We start from the raw sequence: 16,295 nt of genomic DNA on the forward strand, positions 1-16,295 counted from the left end.
GTAAAAAGAAAGTGTTTGTTTTCCACATAGTTTATGACTTACCAAGCATTTTTAGATGCTGTCTCACACATTTGATATGCATTCCAACTAGTATTTCCCAGATTCATGGTGAGAGGTCAAGACAAATGAAAACGATGCTGTTTTGTGTCTGCATTTATCAGCATTTTTGTTTGTTTTTTAAATTAATTTAACCATTTGTTAGAATTAAGAAAGAGGCCTGTACTAAATTATAATAGTAGGAAGTTGTATTGTAAGAAAATGTATTAAATGGCGTTATTTTTGCACCATTTTTATTATTATTATTATTATTATTATTATACTCTGGAACCAGCTCAGACTGGTGATCTCCTCATCCTCTTTTAAATTCCTCTTAATAATATTTTTTAAATGTGTGATTTCAAAGGTTTTGAATTAACTTTATATGTGAAATCTTTTTTAAAAAGCCCATTTATATAGAAAGGCATTATGTTAATTTTCATTTATTGATTCATTAAATTATCTTATTTTATTATTTTACACATGTAGCTCCATTTGCTCAGTTTAAAAATGTGTTGGTTTTTTTCAAATTATCGTTTGTGACCATTTTATTTATTTTTTCATCATTACTTTGTAACTTTGTTTTAAAAAGTGCTACATAGATAAGAGTTATCACTTTTTAATTATTATTATGAAAATAGTGAGTGTGTGTGTGTATTTTCACCAAATTGTTGTACCAGGAGTGAAAGTAAAGCAGGAAAATCTCTTAAATAGACCAAACTAGGAGTAGAAAATACATGAAATTCTTAGAAATAAAATCTATATATTACTTTTTCAGTCATTCTCTGATTCTTCAATTAATACTGTTGCTAATTTAATTAACTTAGAAAAAAATATAGGCTGCTTAACCAGAAATTAAAATAAATTTGCATTGAACAAATAAAACTTCCTAATTTTAATTTCTTAATTTCTTCCCAATGTAGCTCCTCCTTACGAATTAAATCATTAAATTAAACAATTTATATCAGTGTAATTAAAAAGATAATAATAATAACTTTGTCATCAAAACTGTGCAGGATTCAGAAACAGTCACCAAAATTCATATTAGACATAGATGTCAGCGATCACATGTGAATTATTAATATTATAATTTACTAACTAGTGATCAGACAGAAAAATGTGTTTTCACTCCAAATATTTGAACAAACTGTGGTGTCTGAAGGAACATCTGTTTCATGAGAGTCGTTCACCTGCATGAATAAAACGTGTTGGAAAATCTGCAATAAATTTCAAACATAATGACAGAAACTTGCTGTTGGAGCTGCTGCTCTTTTCACACAATGAACCCATCCAACAAACTCACAGTCAACAACAATCCACTATCCAGAATAATGTTTATTGCTTTTGAAGATATTAATCTTTTTCTTCTTTTTTGCACTTTCCATTTTTCCTCTTTACAGTAAAACAAAGAGATGACAGGTAAAACCACTGCATTGTCAGTTTTTGGATGTGTACACACACATACACACACAAAGGAAACAGTATTTACAGCTGTTAGTTAGTGTTCTCCTGCACGAGGAGGTGACCGGAGGCCTTTCCTGTAGCAACTCAACAAACATAGAGCTTTACATTAACTTTACAATAGAGCTTTCACAACTAATCGTATACCGCCACTGTTTGACAAACCATAGGCTATAAAGGCTATGAAGCTGTACAATATGGTGTAGTGTTCACTCTGTGCTGAGAAACGGGGGCCGGAGGAAGCATGTTGGTCATAAGATCTGCAAACATAAACAGTTCTTGATTTATTTTTTTATTTTTTTTAAACGTCCTCAAGCAAAACCAATTGCCCTGCTGCTGGCATGGACAAAAAGCACTGATTGAAAAATAATCAAAACAGATTTTCGGGGGAGGATTTAAAAAAGAAAATGCAAAGACCAATATTATTCACATTTGACTAATTACATTACAGTTACACTGGGTGAATGCTAACTATAAAAATAAGTCTACCGGCATATTTTTGAACCCAAAGGGTTCGTACGTTGGGCATCTGGCAAAAATGACCAAAGGGCACAATTAATTAGGGTCGAGAAAATCGGAGACAATTCCCAGTGTGAACTCTGTCCTCATCATAGAAAAACATCTTCAGAGCGCAGATCTTCTGCCATTAATAATTTAAACTTTGATACACCTAGGCTTATAATTTTCCAACATGTTTAAATACTGAATTAAATCACAACAATACAGCTAAATCTTATCATAGTGAATAATAATTAAATGTAATGTACACCATAATAAAATATATACACTGAAATATTCATACAAATTTCTAGGTTGGCCCAGCTCCCTCTGCTCTCTCTTTCTTTCCTTTTTAGAAAATGTGCAGGAAATACTCGAACCACAGGACAAAATAAATACTCACAGACTATCACAGTTAACACTATTTAAAAATATGGATTTTAACATTCAAATTAACCCGCAAGAAACAATATCATATAAGTGCAAAATAAAGTCAGGGGTGACCATTTTTACTCACAGGATTACGGAGGTGAGATGATTTCACTGGAGGAGACGTTGAGTGAAAGGACCACTAGGTGGCAGTATTTGACTATGTCTCAGAAGTCAGAGTGATTATATATATGTAGGAGTCCAAATCTCAAGAATTACAGGACAAATCTGTAAAATTGGATCGATCTGAGCATTATTTGTTGTTCTGTTCTGTTAGTATAGGGATGTTGTTTGTTAATGTTTGTCAAGGCAGGCATTGCTGTGCTGTAATTTACCACCTCACTGCCTTCTATCATAGCTCGGCCGCAGACAGCAAATTGTGGAGTACTGCTGGCAACGCGTAAAACAAGTCCACAAACCATGGAGCGATCATTTGGTGTGAGAGATCAAAACAGAAAGGACAAGATGGTGATACTGACAGCCCATACCCTGAAAACTGTACGCCCCATATGGTCCAAGACGGACGAGTCGGTGCAGTGTAATGGACTGTGGGCAAGTTAAAAACTTACACAGCGAACGGGGAAACAGTAATTTCAGAAGTAAAGAACATAACTGCCTCTTCTGGGAAAAAGTATGTATCTGGAGTGATTGGGGGGTTGACAATTTAAAGCAGAAAAGTGTCTCCGAGAAAAGAAAGGAGAGAAAAAGAGAGTTATCAGAGCACAGACTGGCAAGATGGTGGACGCGGGAGAAAAAGTATTAGCTGTGTATCATTTTGAGAGTCTCTGTCTCCCTGTGTCTTTCATGCAAAGCCAAGGAGGGGGAAAGCGACGGAGGCAGGGACGGGGGTGGGGGACTGACGGGCATCAGGCTCTTCAGAGGGTGCGGGGACACTGTCGGGGGGAGAGAGGAGATGGCTGGCAGTGCGCTGCCTTTCTTTCCATCCAACACTATCTGTGATCGGTTCGCCAGGCTGGATTCCTTCCTGATGCTGAATTCGTGCTCGTTTTCGTTGTCTGAGCTGCAGTCGCTCAGATCTGTGATCTCCAGGTCCGAGTCTGACTCCGGGTCCTGCTTCACCCCTCCTCTCCTCTCTGTGGGGCTCTGCCGGCCCGTCCCAGTCCCGGCTCCCAGGCTGACTGCTCCCAGCCCCAGACCCAGCCCCGTGCCTGGAGGGTTGGCCTCCGCCCGTTCCCTCTCCCCCAACGCCGCCCCGTTGCCAATGTCCGTCCGACTCATTGACAGGCTCCCGGGGTAGGGTGGCAGGCAGAGTCTGACTGGCTGACCACCCGCCGTGCCGTTTGTCCCTCCGGTTTGCCCCGCTGCTCCCCTCTCAGCCCCACCTGCATCCCCTGGGGGGAGCAGGGAGGAAAAGGGGTGAGGCAGCTGGGAGAGGCTGCTCTGCAAAGGGTTGGGGTAAAACTGGGAGGGGTAGAGGGAGCCAGGGGGAAGTTTGGGGCAGTTATTGAGAGAGAAGGCCCCTGGGAGGTAGGGGTTGAAGCCCCAGGGGTAGTCAAAGGGTGGGTTGCGAGGGTACGGGCCCAGCAGGGACGGGGGTTTGGTGTAGCACGGCGCACCTAGGACAGAGAAAATCCAGAGACGGAGGTTAGATCTCAGAAGGGCCAAAGGTTTTTGACATACAACATCCAAGAATGTTCACTAATTATGCTCATCGGTATTAGCAATTCTAATCAGAAGCCACAGGGGCCAATTCTGGCACGTCTGCTTTCAACAAAAAACCTGATGGTTCATTTATGCATGCCAGTACTGAGCAGCACACCCACTTCACACTGCTGAAACCCAGATGTGAACAAAGATTCTACTCTGCAGTGGAAAAATAATCAAACATCTAATCAAACAAAGTTTACATCCTGCGAGGGTTGTGTTATGTACTTTTGTGTGTGAGAAAAGGAGATGGGTTGCCACTGGCACACATCATCACAGTGGTGACAGTCACCTTGTTGAAAGATGTAGCTGGAAAATAATAAAGTATGCATCAGCACCCTGGTCTGTGTGCTTCCAGAGGTTAAGTTGCAAACTGTCGATCTCCTGTTCCACCAAATCACACGTCACCGTAACAGTTTTGATAAAGTAAAATCCTAAAGATGTAGCAAATTAAATACAGCACCCTATTTGAAATGAGTTCCTTGTGAGCATCACTTGATAACAGAAAAAAAGGGGGTAAATTTGAGGTGATGCTGGAATTCAATTTTAATGAACAAACAAAAGCGTTGCCTCTCCACCTACTGTACTTCCTTCCAACTGACAACCAACTCAAAGATTCTCTCTCTCTGCTGCACCCTCCACCTCTCTCAGTCTTCCTCGCTCTCTCTTTCACTCTGTTATTTACTATGCAGGGCTAATTTGACAGTGGTGAAGTCTCTGCGTGCTGGGCCAGGAGTAGCTGGCAGACACATGAATATTGAATCAGTCAGGCAGGCCTCACTTGCTTATGAAAACACAGTAATGGGCGCCCACAGGCCACAAACTGAAGCCTGCACCCTCAATTAGGGCCTTCCTGCCTGGGAAGGGATTAGGACAGCAGGGACACATGGGAGGGAGAGGAGGGTGAGAAGGGAAGAAGGGGGGAATAGGACCTGAGGACAAACAGAGTGGGGAAGGAAGGGGGGCAGGTTGTGTGATGAGGAGTGTGTGTGAGTGTGAGTGCATCTGTTTACCCACTGCCTCTCCAGCTCTGCACATTGGAACACATTCTGATGCACATATAGAGCGTGCAGAAGTACAAACAAAGGCAGATGCACGTACCCTGACAATTAAAAACATACACACATTTGCGTCTTGCATGCAGAGGAAGACAAATGTGGAGAATTATACTGAAAAGGTGGATGATTTCTGCAGCCTTTAACTTGTTTCTTACCACCGCTGAAATTCATAATTCAACAGCTAACCTGGCCTCTCTCACCTGAAGCACAGCCCCACTGCAGGCTGCGATGGGACAGCCATCTCTCTTATTTCCTTTAACAATAAATGTTCATGCCTCCCCATATCCTCATTCCTCTTCCTGCTCTCCTCTTTCCCTCTACCTTCTCCTCCTCCCTTTGTTTAGGATTGTCTGTTTGCTGCCTCGTACAGCCCTTTGCACGAGCTGTTTTTCTCCTCATGAAAAAGGCTTTGTCTCTGGGATACTAAAAGATTCCTATTCTTGCACAGGCACTCAGAGTTTTTGACAAACTTTTCTCCCTCTGTTAGCTCACCTGAATTAAGGAAGGGGAATGCATCCAGTCTCAGCTTGTCTCCTTCGGGCCCCGGTGCCGCGGTGCTTCGCTCAAACAGGGACGTGCCCCTGCCAGAGTCTGGCAAACGAGGAAACAGGGACTGTATGGCCTGAGCGACAAAGAAGGAAAGAGAGATAAATAATTAAATGAGTTTGTGCACTTCCCAAAAAAAAACCCCAGCACAGATTGTGCCGCAAATGTGCTGCAAATGTGCTGTGATGGCGCTGCTGCTGCGTGTGTGTGTGTGCCGGGTAAAGTCACATGTTGACAGCAGCACCCTGCAGAGTGTGATGCAAACAGTGACAGAGTCGCAGCAAGGACAGGATAAAAAGGGGTGTCATGGGACTCGGGGTAAAAAGGGAGGTAGGAGGACGCAGAGGCTCAGAGACTCAAAGGGAGGAAGAGTACAGAGTCAAATGGAGACCAGCGATTAAGATTGTGGGCACAAAGGATAAATGACGAGGAGAGGGAGGGATTGTGTCCTGCGTGAAGGGACACAGGACGAATAGGACTGAGATCTGAAACAACGGCATCCATTCAGGATGTAGGGCAGCTGTGTGTGTGTGTGTGTGTGTTGGTGGGTGCATTTTTTCTGTGTAAAATACGTGAAGGAGAAGGAGGCTAGGTAAAATAAATGGAACAGTTGAATCTCAGGAATCACAGGGACAAAGGGGGGATTTTTTTTTCCCCGAGCAGGACTTTGGATCAATAGTATCTGTCACCCCCGCAGCCCCAAGTTTGAAAGGCGAGACTGTACTCCCAAGCTGCGAGATCTGCGTTGCTTAACAAACCGCATTAATGACCCGCCATTGATCTGATCTGACGCGAACCCCTTTGCTTTCTATTTCTTTCATTTTCAATCGATGACAGATGGATACGCCATCGGAGACGGGGATGAGAGAAGGAGGGGATAACGTCTTCTTTTGTTTTAAGGACAAGTTAAAACCGTCCCCCTCCACTGTCTCCTTCAGAGTCTGTGTCTCCTTATCCCATCTTAAGGATGGTGCAGACAAATGATGGATGATTCTCTCTTACTGTACTTTCAAGTTGCCTGCACTTTCTAGGACATTAGTTGTTTAAAATAAAATTATCTGCACACATATCTGAGTTAAAAAATACAATTTGTGCATCTATATCCATCATGTAACGCAAAACCTAACAAACGTGACAGATTAAAATTGATTTTCTTTTCATTGTTTTATTTTCTCTAAATATCTTATGACACAGGTAAAGTCATTTAAAACTAAATAAAGACATTTGTCCTTCTTTCTGTGTTCTGATACCATTTATCTCTGTAAAATTTTTACAATCTCTCGGGGCAAATAATAAGTATTCTATTATGATCGCCATTAGAGACAGTGAATAAAAGATAGACGTGATGATTACCACCCATTCTCTTGTAAAAAGCGAAACGCACAGCAGGGGCCTGAGAAATACAACAGCAAAATCACTACAGAGGAATGGATTTCAGTTACCTGAATTAAATCACTATTAATAAAAAATTAAGGAGCAGAGCAGCGTGTCTTGCCGTTTCTGTTTCTTTGTATCAGTTTTATAAATTCCCTGTGTGTTTAAATGCCACTTTTATCACTCACTATAGATACGCAATGAATAAAGGAGTTCAACCTGAATTTGGTTAATTTAGATTCCTTTTAGTATGAGTTTTATTTCTGTAATGTGTCAGAATGTACACTTCTGTATGATTTAAACTTCATTATCTGCATGTTAGATATAAAAAATAAATCCCTCTCCCCATCCCACCCTCTCGTCTCCCCGTCATCCTACCCGTCGTACCTCTGGGCTGCAGTCTGGCGCGGTGGAGCCCCCGTTGAAGTGATTCTGGGCCAGAAAGAAGGGAGAGTTGGCCATGTCCAGGATGGGGTAGTTCACCAGCACCACCTTACTGAAGTTAAACTTGTAGGTGAAACGCTTCCCTTTGGTTTTGTGCAAAATGCGCTTGTTGTAGTAATACCTGCGAAGGAGGAGGAAAGGATATCGAAGGAGGGAAGGAGTGGGGGGATAGAGGATAAAGCAAAAAGGAAGAGGAAAAGGAAAAGAGGAGGGAAGGATTAATATAATGCTCGCATCAAGGTTTTGTGTCTCATCGCTAACAGAAATGAATAAGTAAACAACTTCAGCGCTGTAGGACAAGAGCTATGCTGATTTCCCACTGTTTTTATTCATCTCCTCCTCACTCAGATCAATTCATGTCTGACTGCCTTGATTCAATACAATATGGTTCTTTAAAAGGGGAAATTTTATTCAGATGGTAACAGACAAAAAAAAGCCAAAAGGGCAGAATCCCTTTGAGCCTTAAGGGCACTTTAACATATAGACAACAAGGTAAAATATACTCCTCTTATCATGCACAAGATTATATAAATTAAAAACATAATAAGGCCATGTGGGGATAAAACATGTTATAGATTTTAGCATTAAAATAAATGAAAAGATTCTATCATGAAGCTGAAAAATATTGGTGTCTTAAAATGAGAAACCAAGCGTGTTTTTACACATGGTAAAATTTGGGGATATTAATTTTGGACATTATATTATATTATCTATATTATCTGCAATTTTCACAACAAGTTAAAATTGAGCCATATTATACATTAGAAATAGGCCCTTTTTAATACATAATACGGTTTGGCTTTTTCTTGGTGAAGTTTTTGAATTTGTAAGTCTGCAACTAAATCACATTTCCCACAAGCAGGAATGCATGAAAATGGTATCTATGCAGCGAAATGTTGCAATTAGACTGTGTGTTTATTTCGCGAAATATGAAAACTAAGTCAAAAATCTCTGTGTGCAACGTGGTGTTCAGGTGCACTAACTTTCACTACACTAGTAGGTTAAATGGTCTAGAAGTTTATTATGTTATTTCAACATTAATGTCAATGGAGAAGAGGAGGGAAGGAAAATTTTCAGGTCATAAAATTTTTCAACATAAGCATTGTAAGCCAATATTTCAACGTAAGCCAACGGAGTCTCCTAGTTTTCATCGTCTCTGAATCAAGCATCTGCAATTTTCACAACAAGTAAAAAATATATACTCAGAAACACTAATTTGTGAAGTGGGAATAATTTGCTAAATTTCAGAATATATTTGGTATTTATTTGAATCATCAGAACCAATCTGAATGCTGAAACGTGACTTCCAGCCCAGCTGCCGCTGCTTCAACAGCGCAGCACATTTACACATTAGACAACAAGAGGAGTCTCCATGGTAACGACCTCAGGTGTCTCCCGCTGGGCATGTAGAGCCGTCGTCATGCCTGTTTCCTGTGCCACCCACTGAGGTGTCACAATGTACAGTCTGCCAGGATGCGAGGTTGATCAGCAGTAAAGGCAAAACATGGAGCCATCTGGCTCAGGTAAAGGAGCTGAGCGCTCAGGTGGGGGAGCAAAAAGGATGGGAGGGGGGGGGGCGCCGCAAATTGAAAAACCTGCCGCTGTGTTATCGCGAGATAGAAGTTTAAACCCCGGGTGCCATTTCTTTGAGCACTTGGATTTGTTTGTTTAAAAGTGACCACGGTGAGTGCACCAAATACAGAATTCATTAGACAAACTCAGCATTAAATACTGGTGAGCAACGCCTCATTATGCAGACGCACCATATCAACAAACACAGCATGTAGGGATCAGCATGTATCCACAGTGGCTGCGCCCAGTGCAATGATGTGTACGTGTTTTGCTTTGCGTGGCAATTGTGCCGTGGCCCTTAATTGAGCAATTAAGTGAGGCTAATTAAGAAGGCTAATTGTGGCCCCAGCCAATTCATAACAATTAGACTCTGACGACAGCCCCCATTAACAAGAGGCCAAAGGAAAGCAGAGGGAGGGGGGTGGGGTAGGAGAACTAGTCGGGGTAGTTTGTATTTGCATAAGAAAACTGTGTGTGCGGTTGGGGGTGTAAACTGCTGAAGGTATGGAGTGTGATTGTTTTAATCACCTTCGGCAACTTCGGTGCCGAGCAGTTTCCCCCGTTCCCCACTCCGAAAGAAGAAGTCCAAGCAATTTCAGACTGGAGCTTAATTTTAAAATCCTTATTGAATTTTTTATTTGGCAGCTCAATGGTGAACTTTCCATTAGGATGTCCACAGATAAGGAGAAATTGAGGGTATTGACGTTCCCCAGGAAAACTCCCACCTTTATCTTTCCATTAAACCAACATGAAAAAGAGAGACGTAAGTGAGGATTCAGCCAAACAGGAGTAAACAATTTATGTAAACCGCGCTGTGATAAACATCTTGATTTATCTGATACCAACAGTGTTATTGCTTGACATTCAACACACCATGTACAAACACACACCTCAGTGCCCTGCTCAGCTTGTCATAATTCATGTGAGGTTTGCATTTCCTTATCCCCCACAGCCGAGCCACTTCGTCTGGGTCCTTGATGACAAACTCTCCGTAGTCCCCCTGCCACGCGATCACGCCCTGGTACTCCTCCTTCTGCAGCAGCTCCAGGATGAAGTGCCACAGCTGGATCTGTCTGGACCCGGGGCTCGACTCGGGCTTGTAGGCCCAGTCTGGGAAGGCGAACCCTGGGCAGAGGGAGCAGGAAAGAGGGGAGGATGAGGTTAGGGCCTGTCATTTGTCCCGCCGCTTGCCATGGGGGATCGCTGTCTGAATGACTGATGAGTGATGGAGGTGAGGGATGATGTGTTTAATATCACAGCACGTGCCTTGAGCAATGTTAGTCTGCGCTAATGCCCTCTAGCCTCAACAGATTGGTCAGTGGGATGATGACAGCTCGCTGGGAAAGATCTGATTGATGCGGCCCGGGCCTGAATTCTAAAAGTCGACTGTATGCACATCGTAGATGGAGTTAAGTAGCTTTTTTGACTCATCCCAAAGTGAAATTGGCACTTGCCAGCCTTGTAAAAACATTAGATATACAACAAATTACTACCACAGACTGAATTTGTTTACCAATCCAAGTGCATTTGGTTATTTTTTTTTTTTTAATAAGTTAAAGTTTGAGATGAATACTGATCATGAATCACTGATTTTCATGATTACGGTTATGTTTTTTCAAAACTCAATTTGCTCGGTTTGGCTGGTTGGTTAAAGCCAATTCACACATGTGACCTGGGTGAAGATGTTGAGATGAGATGGAGGATGATTGCACATTCGTAAATAGTTTTTTTTATGACAAAACACAAGACTTTAGGCAAACTTAATGGAAAAAGAAAAGAAACTATACCCCTTGCATGAGCTTGATGGTGGGACTGACCTGGCGTCCAGAGTGCTGGCACCGGAGGGAGCAGCAGATCACTGACGCAGTTACAGTCCATACCTCCACAACACCTGGAACAACACAAACACATGGCACAGAAAAAGACAACGTCAGTAAACAACAAATACTTTGCATGTGAATTCGTACAATCTGAAAAATGAAAACCTATTTACCAAAGCCAGAGACCACTACCCAGCAGGTTTATTTCAGTGAGTTGAAGTTGAAGTTGAAGAGTGTAAACTTTGTTGAAAACAGAAGTATTGCATAAGGGTCTAAGGGCGCAATAGGATTTCAAAAACATACCTTAAATCGATGCGAAATATGGCAAGGTTATGTTTCATATGTCTTTGGTAGAGATCAGGTGTTTGATGGATGTGATCTTGTGTGGCCACCTGAGGCTATGTCTGATGCAACACGGTGGACATCCCTATAGTGCATTTATGAACAGGAGGAATTAAACAGACTTTTGAAAAACCAAGTTAAAGTTGAGCCGTATTCTACATTAAAAAAATAGACCCCTTTTAATATATAATAAGGTGCAACTTTTTCCTGGTAAAGTTTAAAAAATTAAAAAACTAGAAGTATACTTTGCACATCTGTTTCATGAAACAGATGCGTAGGAGTCGATCAGAAGTTGCAAACAAGCTCACACACACTGTCTAAACTACATTTATTTTATGCCGTTTTGGTGCAAAACCTTCATCAGCCATCTTCAATAGGGAGCGGCCGTAAGTCTCCAAGCAATCGCATTCTCCATGTACAATAGGAAGGCATGAAAATGGTATTTATGCACAGAAATGTTGCAAATAGATGCATTTTTGCAAGTTAGACTGTGTGATTTTCAAAACTCTCTGTGTGCAATGTGGTGTTCAGGTGCACCGACATTAACACACTGGTAGGTTAAATGGTCCAGAAGTTTGTTATGTGATTTAGATGTTAATGTCTTAGGAGTTCTTAAAAAAAAGCTGCCCAGTACAACCACAGTCTGATCTGGTGGCCACTGAGCAGCTGGAGTTAAGGACCTTGCTCAAGGGAACCTCAGTGGGGTAATGAGGGAAGAGCAAGTGCTGCTCTTTCACTTTACCTTTCTCTCTCTCTTACCTTTAGGCCACCACTGCCAATTCAACAGCACCACAACTACACCCCTCCAAAATGACCAGAAAGTATAATTAGCACCTCTCAGAAACCGTTTAACCAAAGAACAAACTTTATAACCTTCATGAAGGTAGGACTTGTTTCATGGCTGCATTATTCTTACCCAGCTGCCCAAGGAGTGTATAGAATAGGGGGAAAAATGGAAATACTCTTAACAGGCTTACAAGTTCCTCTCCAGAACATGCCACATAATTATCTATGCATTACAAAATAATTTTGTAATAACAAATTTGAGATTTTACATCATCTCAGATGTGACCTTTTTTTCCTTTTCTCTCTAATATTTATTTATTTATTTATTTTCTATGTCAAGAATCATGACAGTGGTGATGGGAGATTTAAAATGGAAAACTTGTGTTTGTTTTTTATTTTTGTATCTGAACTTTTTAGAGAGATACTCGAGTACCTCAAAATTGTACCGAAGTCCAGTAATTTTAGTAGATTCCACTACTGGTAATCATACAGTAGTTTTTGAATAATATTTTAGGAAACAGAAATAAGTTTCAGTTTATATTACATGACCATTGAGAAGTTAAAGTAAACAAATACATAGGTGTTGAAAAGGTCCATGTTTTACATGAAAAACTATATAAAGTGAGGCAAGAGTAATTCAAACATATATCTTAAACATCTATCATAACAGTTATTTTAGTTACTCTTAAATAACTACATCATGCATAATTTGTCACTGAGTAGCACACCTGTGAAGGGACCACAGGTGTGCATAAAAACCTTAAACAAACTGTTGATTTTTCACACTGCACCATGCTCATTTTTCATGTACGAGCACACACTGAACCATAATGTGTGCATTAAATGAGCTCTTAATGCCTCCTAAATAAACGCATATAGACGTCTGCTGACAGGAGGAGATTTCAGTGATTCCACGACGAGCGAGGGGACTCGGAGACGGGATCTAGTTTGGATATCACAGTTTCATCAGGGTTGTTTTACAAAGCTCAGATGGAAGAGATGCCCTGCTGCTACACTGGTATCTTTAATGCTGGCCTCTCTATCTCTCCCTTCACTCTCTGCCTCTATTTAATTATGCTCTGTGAATTTTGGATTTTCCCTCCAGCATTGAAATGGAACGTGAATTATTAAGGTGTGTTTGTATAAATTATTATTGCTAACTCCAGGCATTTCTCTCTCTCTGACCGACTCTCTCGATCCATCTTTCTCTCGCTCGCTCTCTCTCACCCTGCTTCTAGCCTTTGGATTGTGGCCCCTCTCACTCTCTCTCCTCCCTCTCTTCATCTTTCTGGTTTTCAAGCCGCTCCTTCTGTCTTCAAATGTAGAGTTGGCATTCATCCTATCTCACTCATATTTTTTTTTCATGCCATTCATGTTATCATTCCCTATTTGTCCATTCTTTTCTATCGGCCTTGTGTTTCTGCCTGCGCTCGCTTTTCCCATAATGAGTGAAACTTATCACCAGGGTTCAAATACCAGCTATGAGCGGCTCATTTTCACGCTGGGTTTTTTTCCCCACAAAACTATCCAACACGTAGCCTGTTAGATCATTTTGTATTCAGGGCTCTACTAGGATATCAAAACACACATCGGCCTTCACACAATTAGAAACAACTAAAAAAGAATGTATGTCCTTTCATTAAAACTTCATATAACCCGTACGTCTGACTGAAGGCCTCAGCAGAGATTGGTTTGAGTCTTTAAAAAATAAGATATTCTTTGTGTTCAAGGTAGTAATCTATAAGTTTCCTCTTCCCTGTGGGCTACAGGTCATCAATACTGCATCATCTGTTTCATTTGCCATATTCTCGTGGTCCACATCATGTATACTCTTGTCTCCTCCGAGGATAATATATATGTGTGCTCCTAACTGTCAGGGTCTCTCCAGCTACCTCTCCTACCACCTACACACCGCCTACATCTATATCCATCCGCTTTTTTCCTCTCCAACAGCGTAACCGCACAGGTGAATCCTCCTTTCCTCTTTCCCACCTCCTTTCTATTCACACACACCTATCCACTGTCTGCTCCCCCGCCCCACCCATCTCCTTTTCTCTCCCTCTCTCCTGCTCTGTGTGTTTTGCTTCGGCGCAGTAATTTTCCGTTTGATTTCGGAGGTAATGCATTTTTTACAAATCAAAGAGGAAGCCAGGCAGCCCCCCCCCCTCCCTCCTCTCCTCCTCCTCCCACCTCGCCTCCCTCCCTCCCTCCCTCCCTCCTCCCTCCCCAGTCTCCCGTTCGCCCCCCTCGGCCCCCCAGGCCAGAGAGGAGATAAAGGAGCCCCCATCATTTCCTTGTTAGTTTTGATTTGGGCAGCGCAGGGCTTTCATGTTCCCCCCATCACCCCCAGAAACATTATAACTAGCAGCCCAGGGAATACTGTTCCTCGTACGCACACACTCTTACACACACATGCACGCACAGACTGTCAGATACAGACGCTCACAGATTGTAATGGATTGTACATGCACAGTAAACACACAGTCTCAAGCAGATATGCCACAAATACACAGGTATTCAGGTAGCCGACACACACACACAGTGAGAAGCAGCACACAAAATAAGACATGGAGCCCATAGATATTGACTGAATCAATATAGACACACTAACACACATCTTACCGAGCTGAAGGAGAGAATGCACTTTGTTTACTAAAGATGGTACTGATTGAGCACAGAGATGTGCAAAGATAAAAAAACACACAAATGCAGCACAGAGCGACTGTGGACACAACAGTCCAAACAAAAGGACCTCTCTCCCACAAAAGGCCACTGATAAAAACCCAGTCTGGATGATGGATCACATAGTTACTGGTGACAATGCTAAATATATACAAAAGGGGCACTGAGTTACTATACAGCCACATGTTGACAGCAGCACCTACAGCGCTCAAAGAGAACCTCAGTTGTGCTCCTCCACATGTTGTGCACTTGTTTTAGCAAACACACACTCGTGCTGCAGAGCCTCCGGTGTGCTGATGAGTCAGAGGCTTTTGATAATTCAGTTAAAAGAGTCGGCTGGTTTTAGGGACAGTTTTTCCTGTGTCTTTAGGATACTACGAAGATGCAAGGACTCACACACACTTACACTGCGGCAGGTCAAGGGCTGGTCAATCCTTGAAGCAAACATATAAAATATGCTCAGATTTTCAAGACGTGATTATTGTGGCCTAAATAATTTTGTGATTATCAAGTTATTTAAAGAAGATAAAGAAGAGAGTGATCAGTCAAATTAACCTTTTTCTTTGTTAATTGTGGTCTTGTTTGGTAAATGAATTACACTCAGACTATAAGTGTAGGTAAGTCTGTAATATTACTATACAAAAACACACTTCGGAGTGAAAAGTGAAGATAAAGAAAGGACTTAAACAGTGCTGAATTATTTGCACAATATTATCATATGTCTATGTCTACTAATATGATTTCAATATTTCATTTTTTAATATTCTGGTTATCATTGGGATAAAGTGACATCCCAAGCTCCAAGGTTATCGTGCTTTTGCTCCACTGTTCAAACAATTAATTTGAAGTTGTATTTCTGGCCACTTTGTTCAATGTTAGTCCATAATTCTCTCTATTTCGCTCTGTTTTCTCTCCACCAAACAACAGCTAATTGACGGTGAATATTCAACTTTCTTTAGAACTTATCTGCTAACTTTTCCTATCTGATTTTTGCTGGGCAGATAGCGTAGTTAGTGCTGTTTTATACAGCTTGTATGGCGGAAGGGAACTGCAGAATTTAGTGAAAATTGTGATATATCGATATATTTTTAAATGCTATATGGAATTAGACCATAACGCATATACTGATATAGTTCAAATTTGCGCAAATTTAAATAAAAATCACTTAAAGGATTCAGAAAATAAATAACTATAAGATTTGATATTTATGATTAGGACTGGTGTTGATTAAAAAACAAAAACTATGAAACAAGAAAATAATATTAATGTTGAATATTTCTAAAGCTTGATTTTGGAAAGCACTTGGTTGTATGAGTGTGTTTAAGTGAAACCAGAGTCAAATTTCTTTTTATTTAAGATATTTTTTTATTTAACGCTTTCAATAAAACTACTTGTGACATGTCTTGTTTGGCTTTGACTTTGACTGAACATTTACTCTCACTTTGCAAGAAAAATATCAGGATGTATATTGTACATCGATATCAGCCAAAATAAATCGGGATATGACTTTTGGTCCATATCGCGCAGCCCTAGCTTGTGTTATATTGTATAAAGTCATACAAAACTAAAAGGACATTCAAAT

The 16,295-nt window shown here is 41.1% G+C and overlaps 1 protein-coding gene across 7 annotated transcripts in view; it reads right to left on the reverse strand.

The window, feature by feature from the left end:
- Positions 1-1,353: 1,353 nt before the first annotated feature.
- The window catches only part of erfl1 (Ets2 repressor factor like 1), a 99,436-nt gene continuing 84,494 nt past the window's right edge, over positions 1,354-16,295 (reverse strand). For 6 of the 7 annotated variants that reach the window (XM_059339617.1, XM_059339616.1, XM_059339613.1 and 3 more), the window contains 5 exons: positions 10,901-10,974; positions 9,974-10,208; positions 7,446-7,632; positions 5,640-5,769; positions 1,354-4,001 (listed from right to left, as the gene is read on the reverse strand). In XM_059339617.1, the coding sequence (XP_059195600.1) occupies positions 3,184-4,001; positions 5,640-5,769; positions 7,446-7,632; positions 9,974-10,208; positions 10,901-10,974 (1,444 nt within the window). In that variant the 3' untranslated portion in view covers positions 1,354-3,183. The remainder of the gene's footprint in view (positions 4,002-5,639; positions 5,770-7,445; positions 7,633-9,973; positions 10,209-10,900; positions 10,975-16,295) is intronic. The other variant, XM_059339618.1, reaches the window with a different exon arrangement.

The sequence above is a fragment of the Centropristis striata genome, chromosome 8, assembly GCF_030273125.1.
Source record: "Centropristis striata isolate RG_2023a ecotype Rhode Island chromosome 8, C.striata_1.0, whole genome shotgun sequence".
NCBI classification, from domain to species: domain Eukaryota; kingdom Metazoa; phylum Chordata; class Actinopteri; order Perciformes; family Serranidae; genus Centropristis; species Centropristis striata.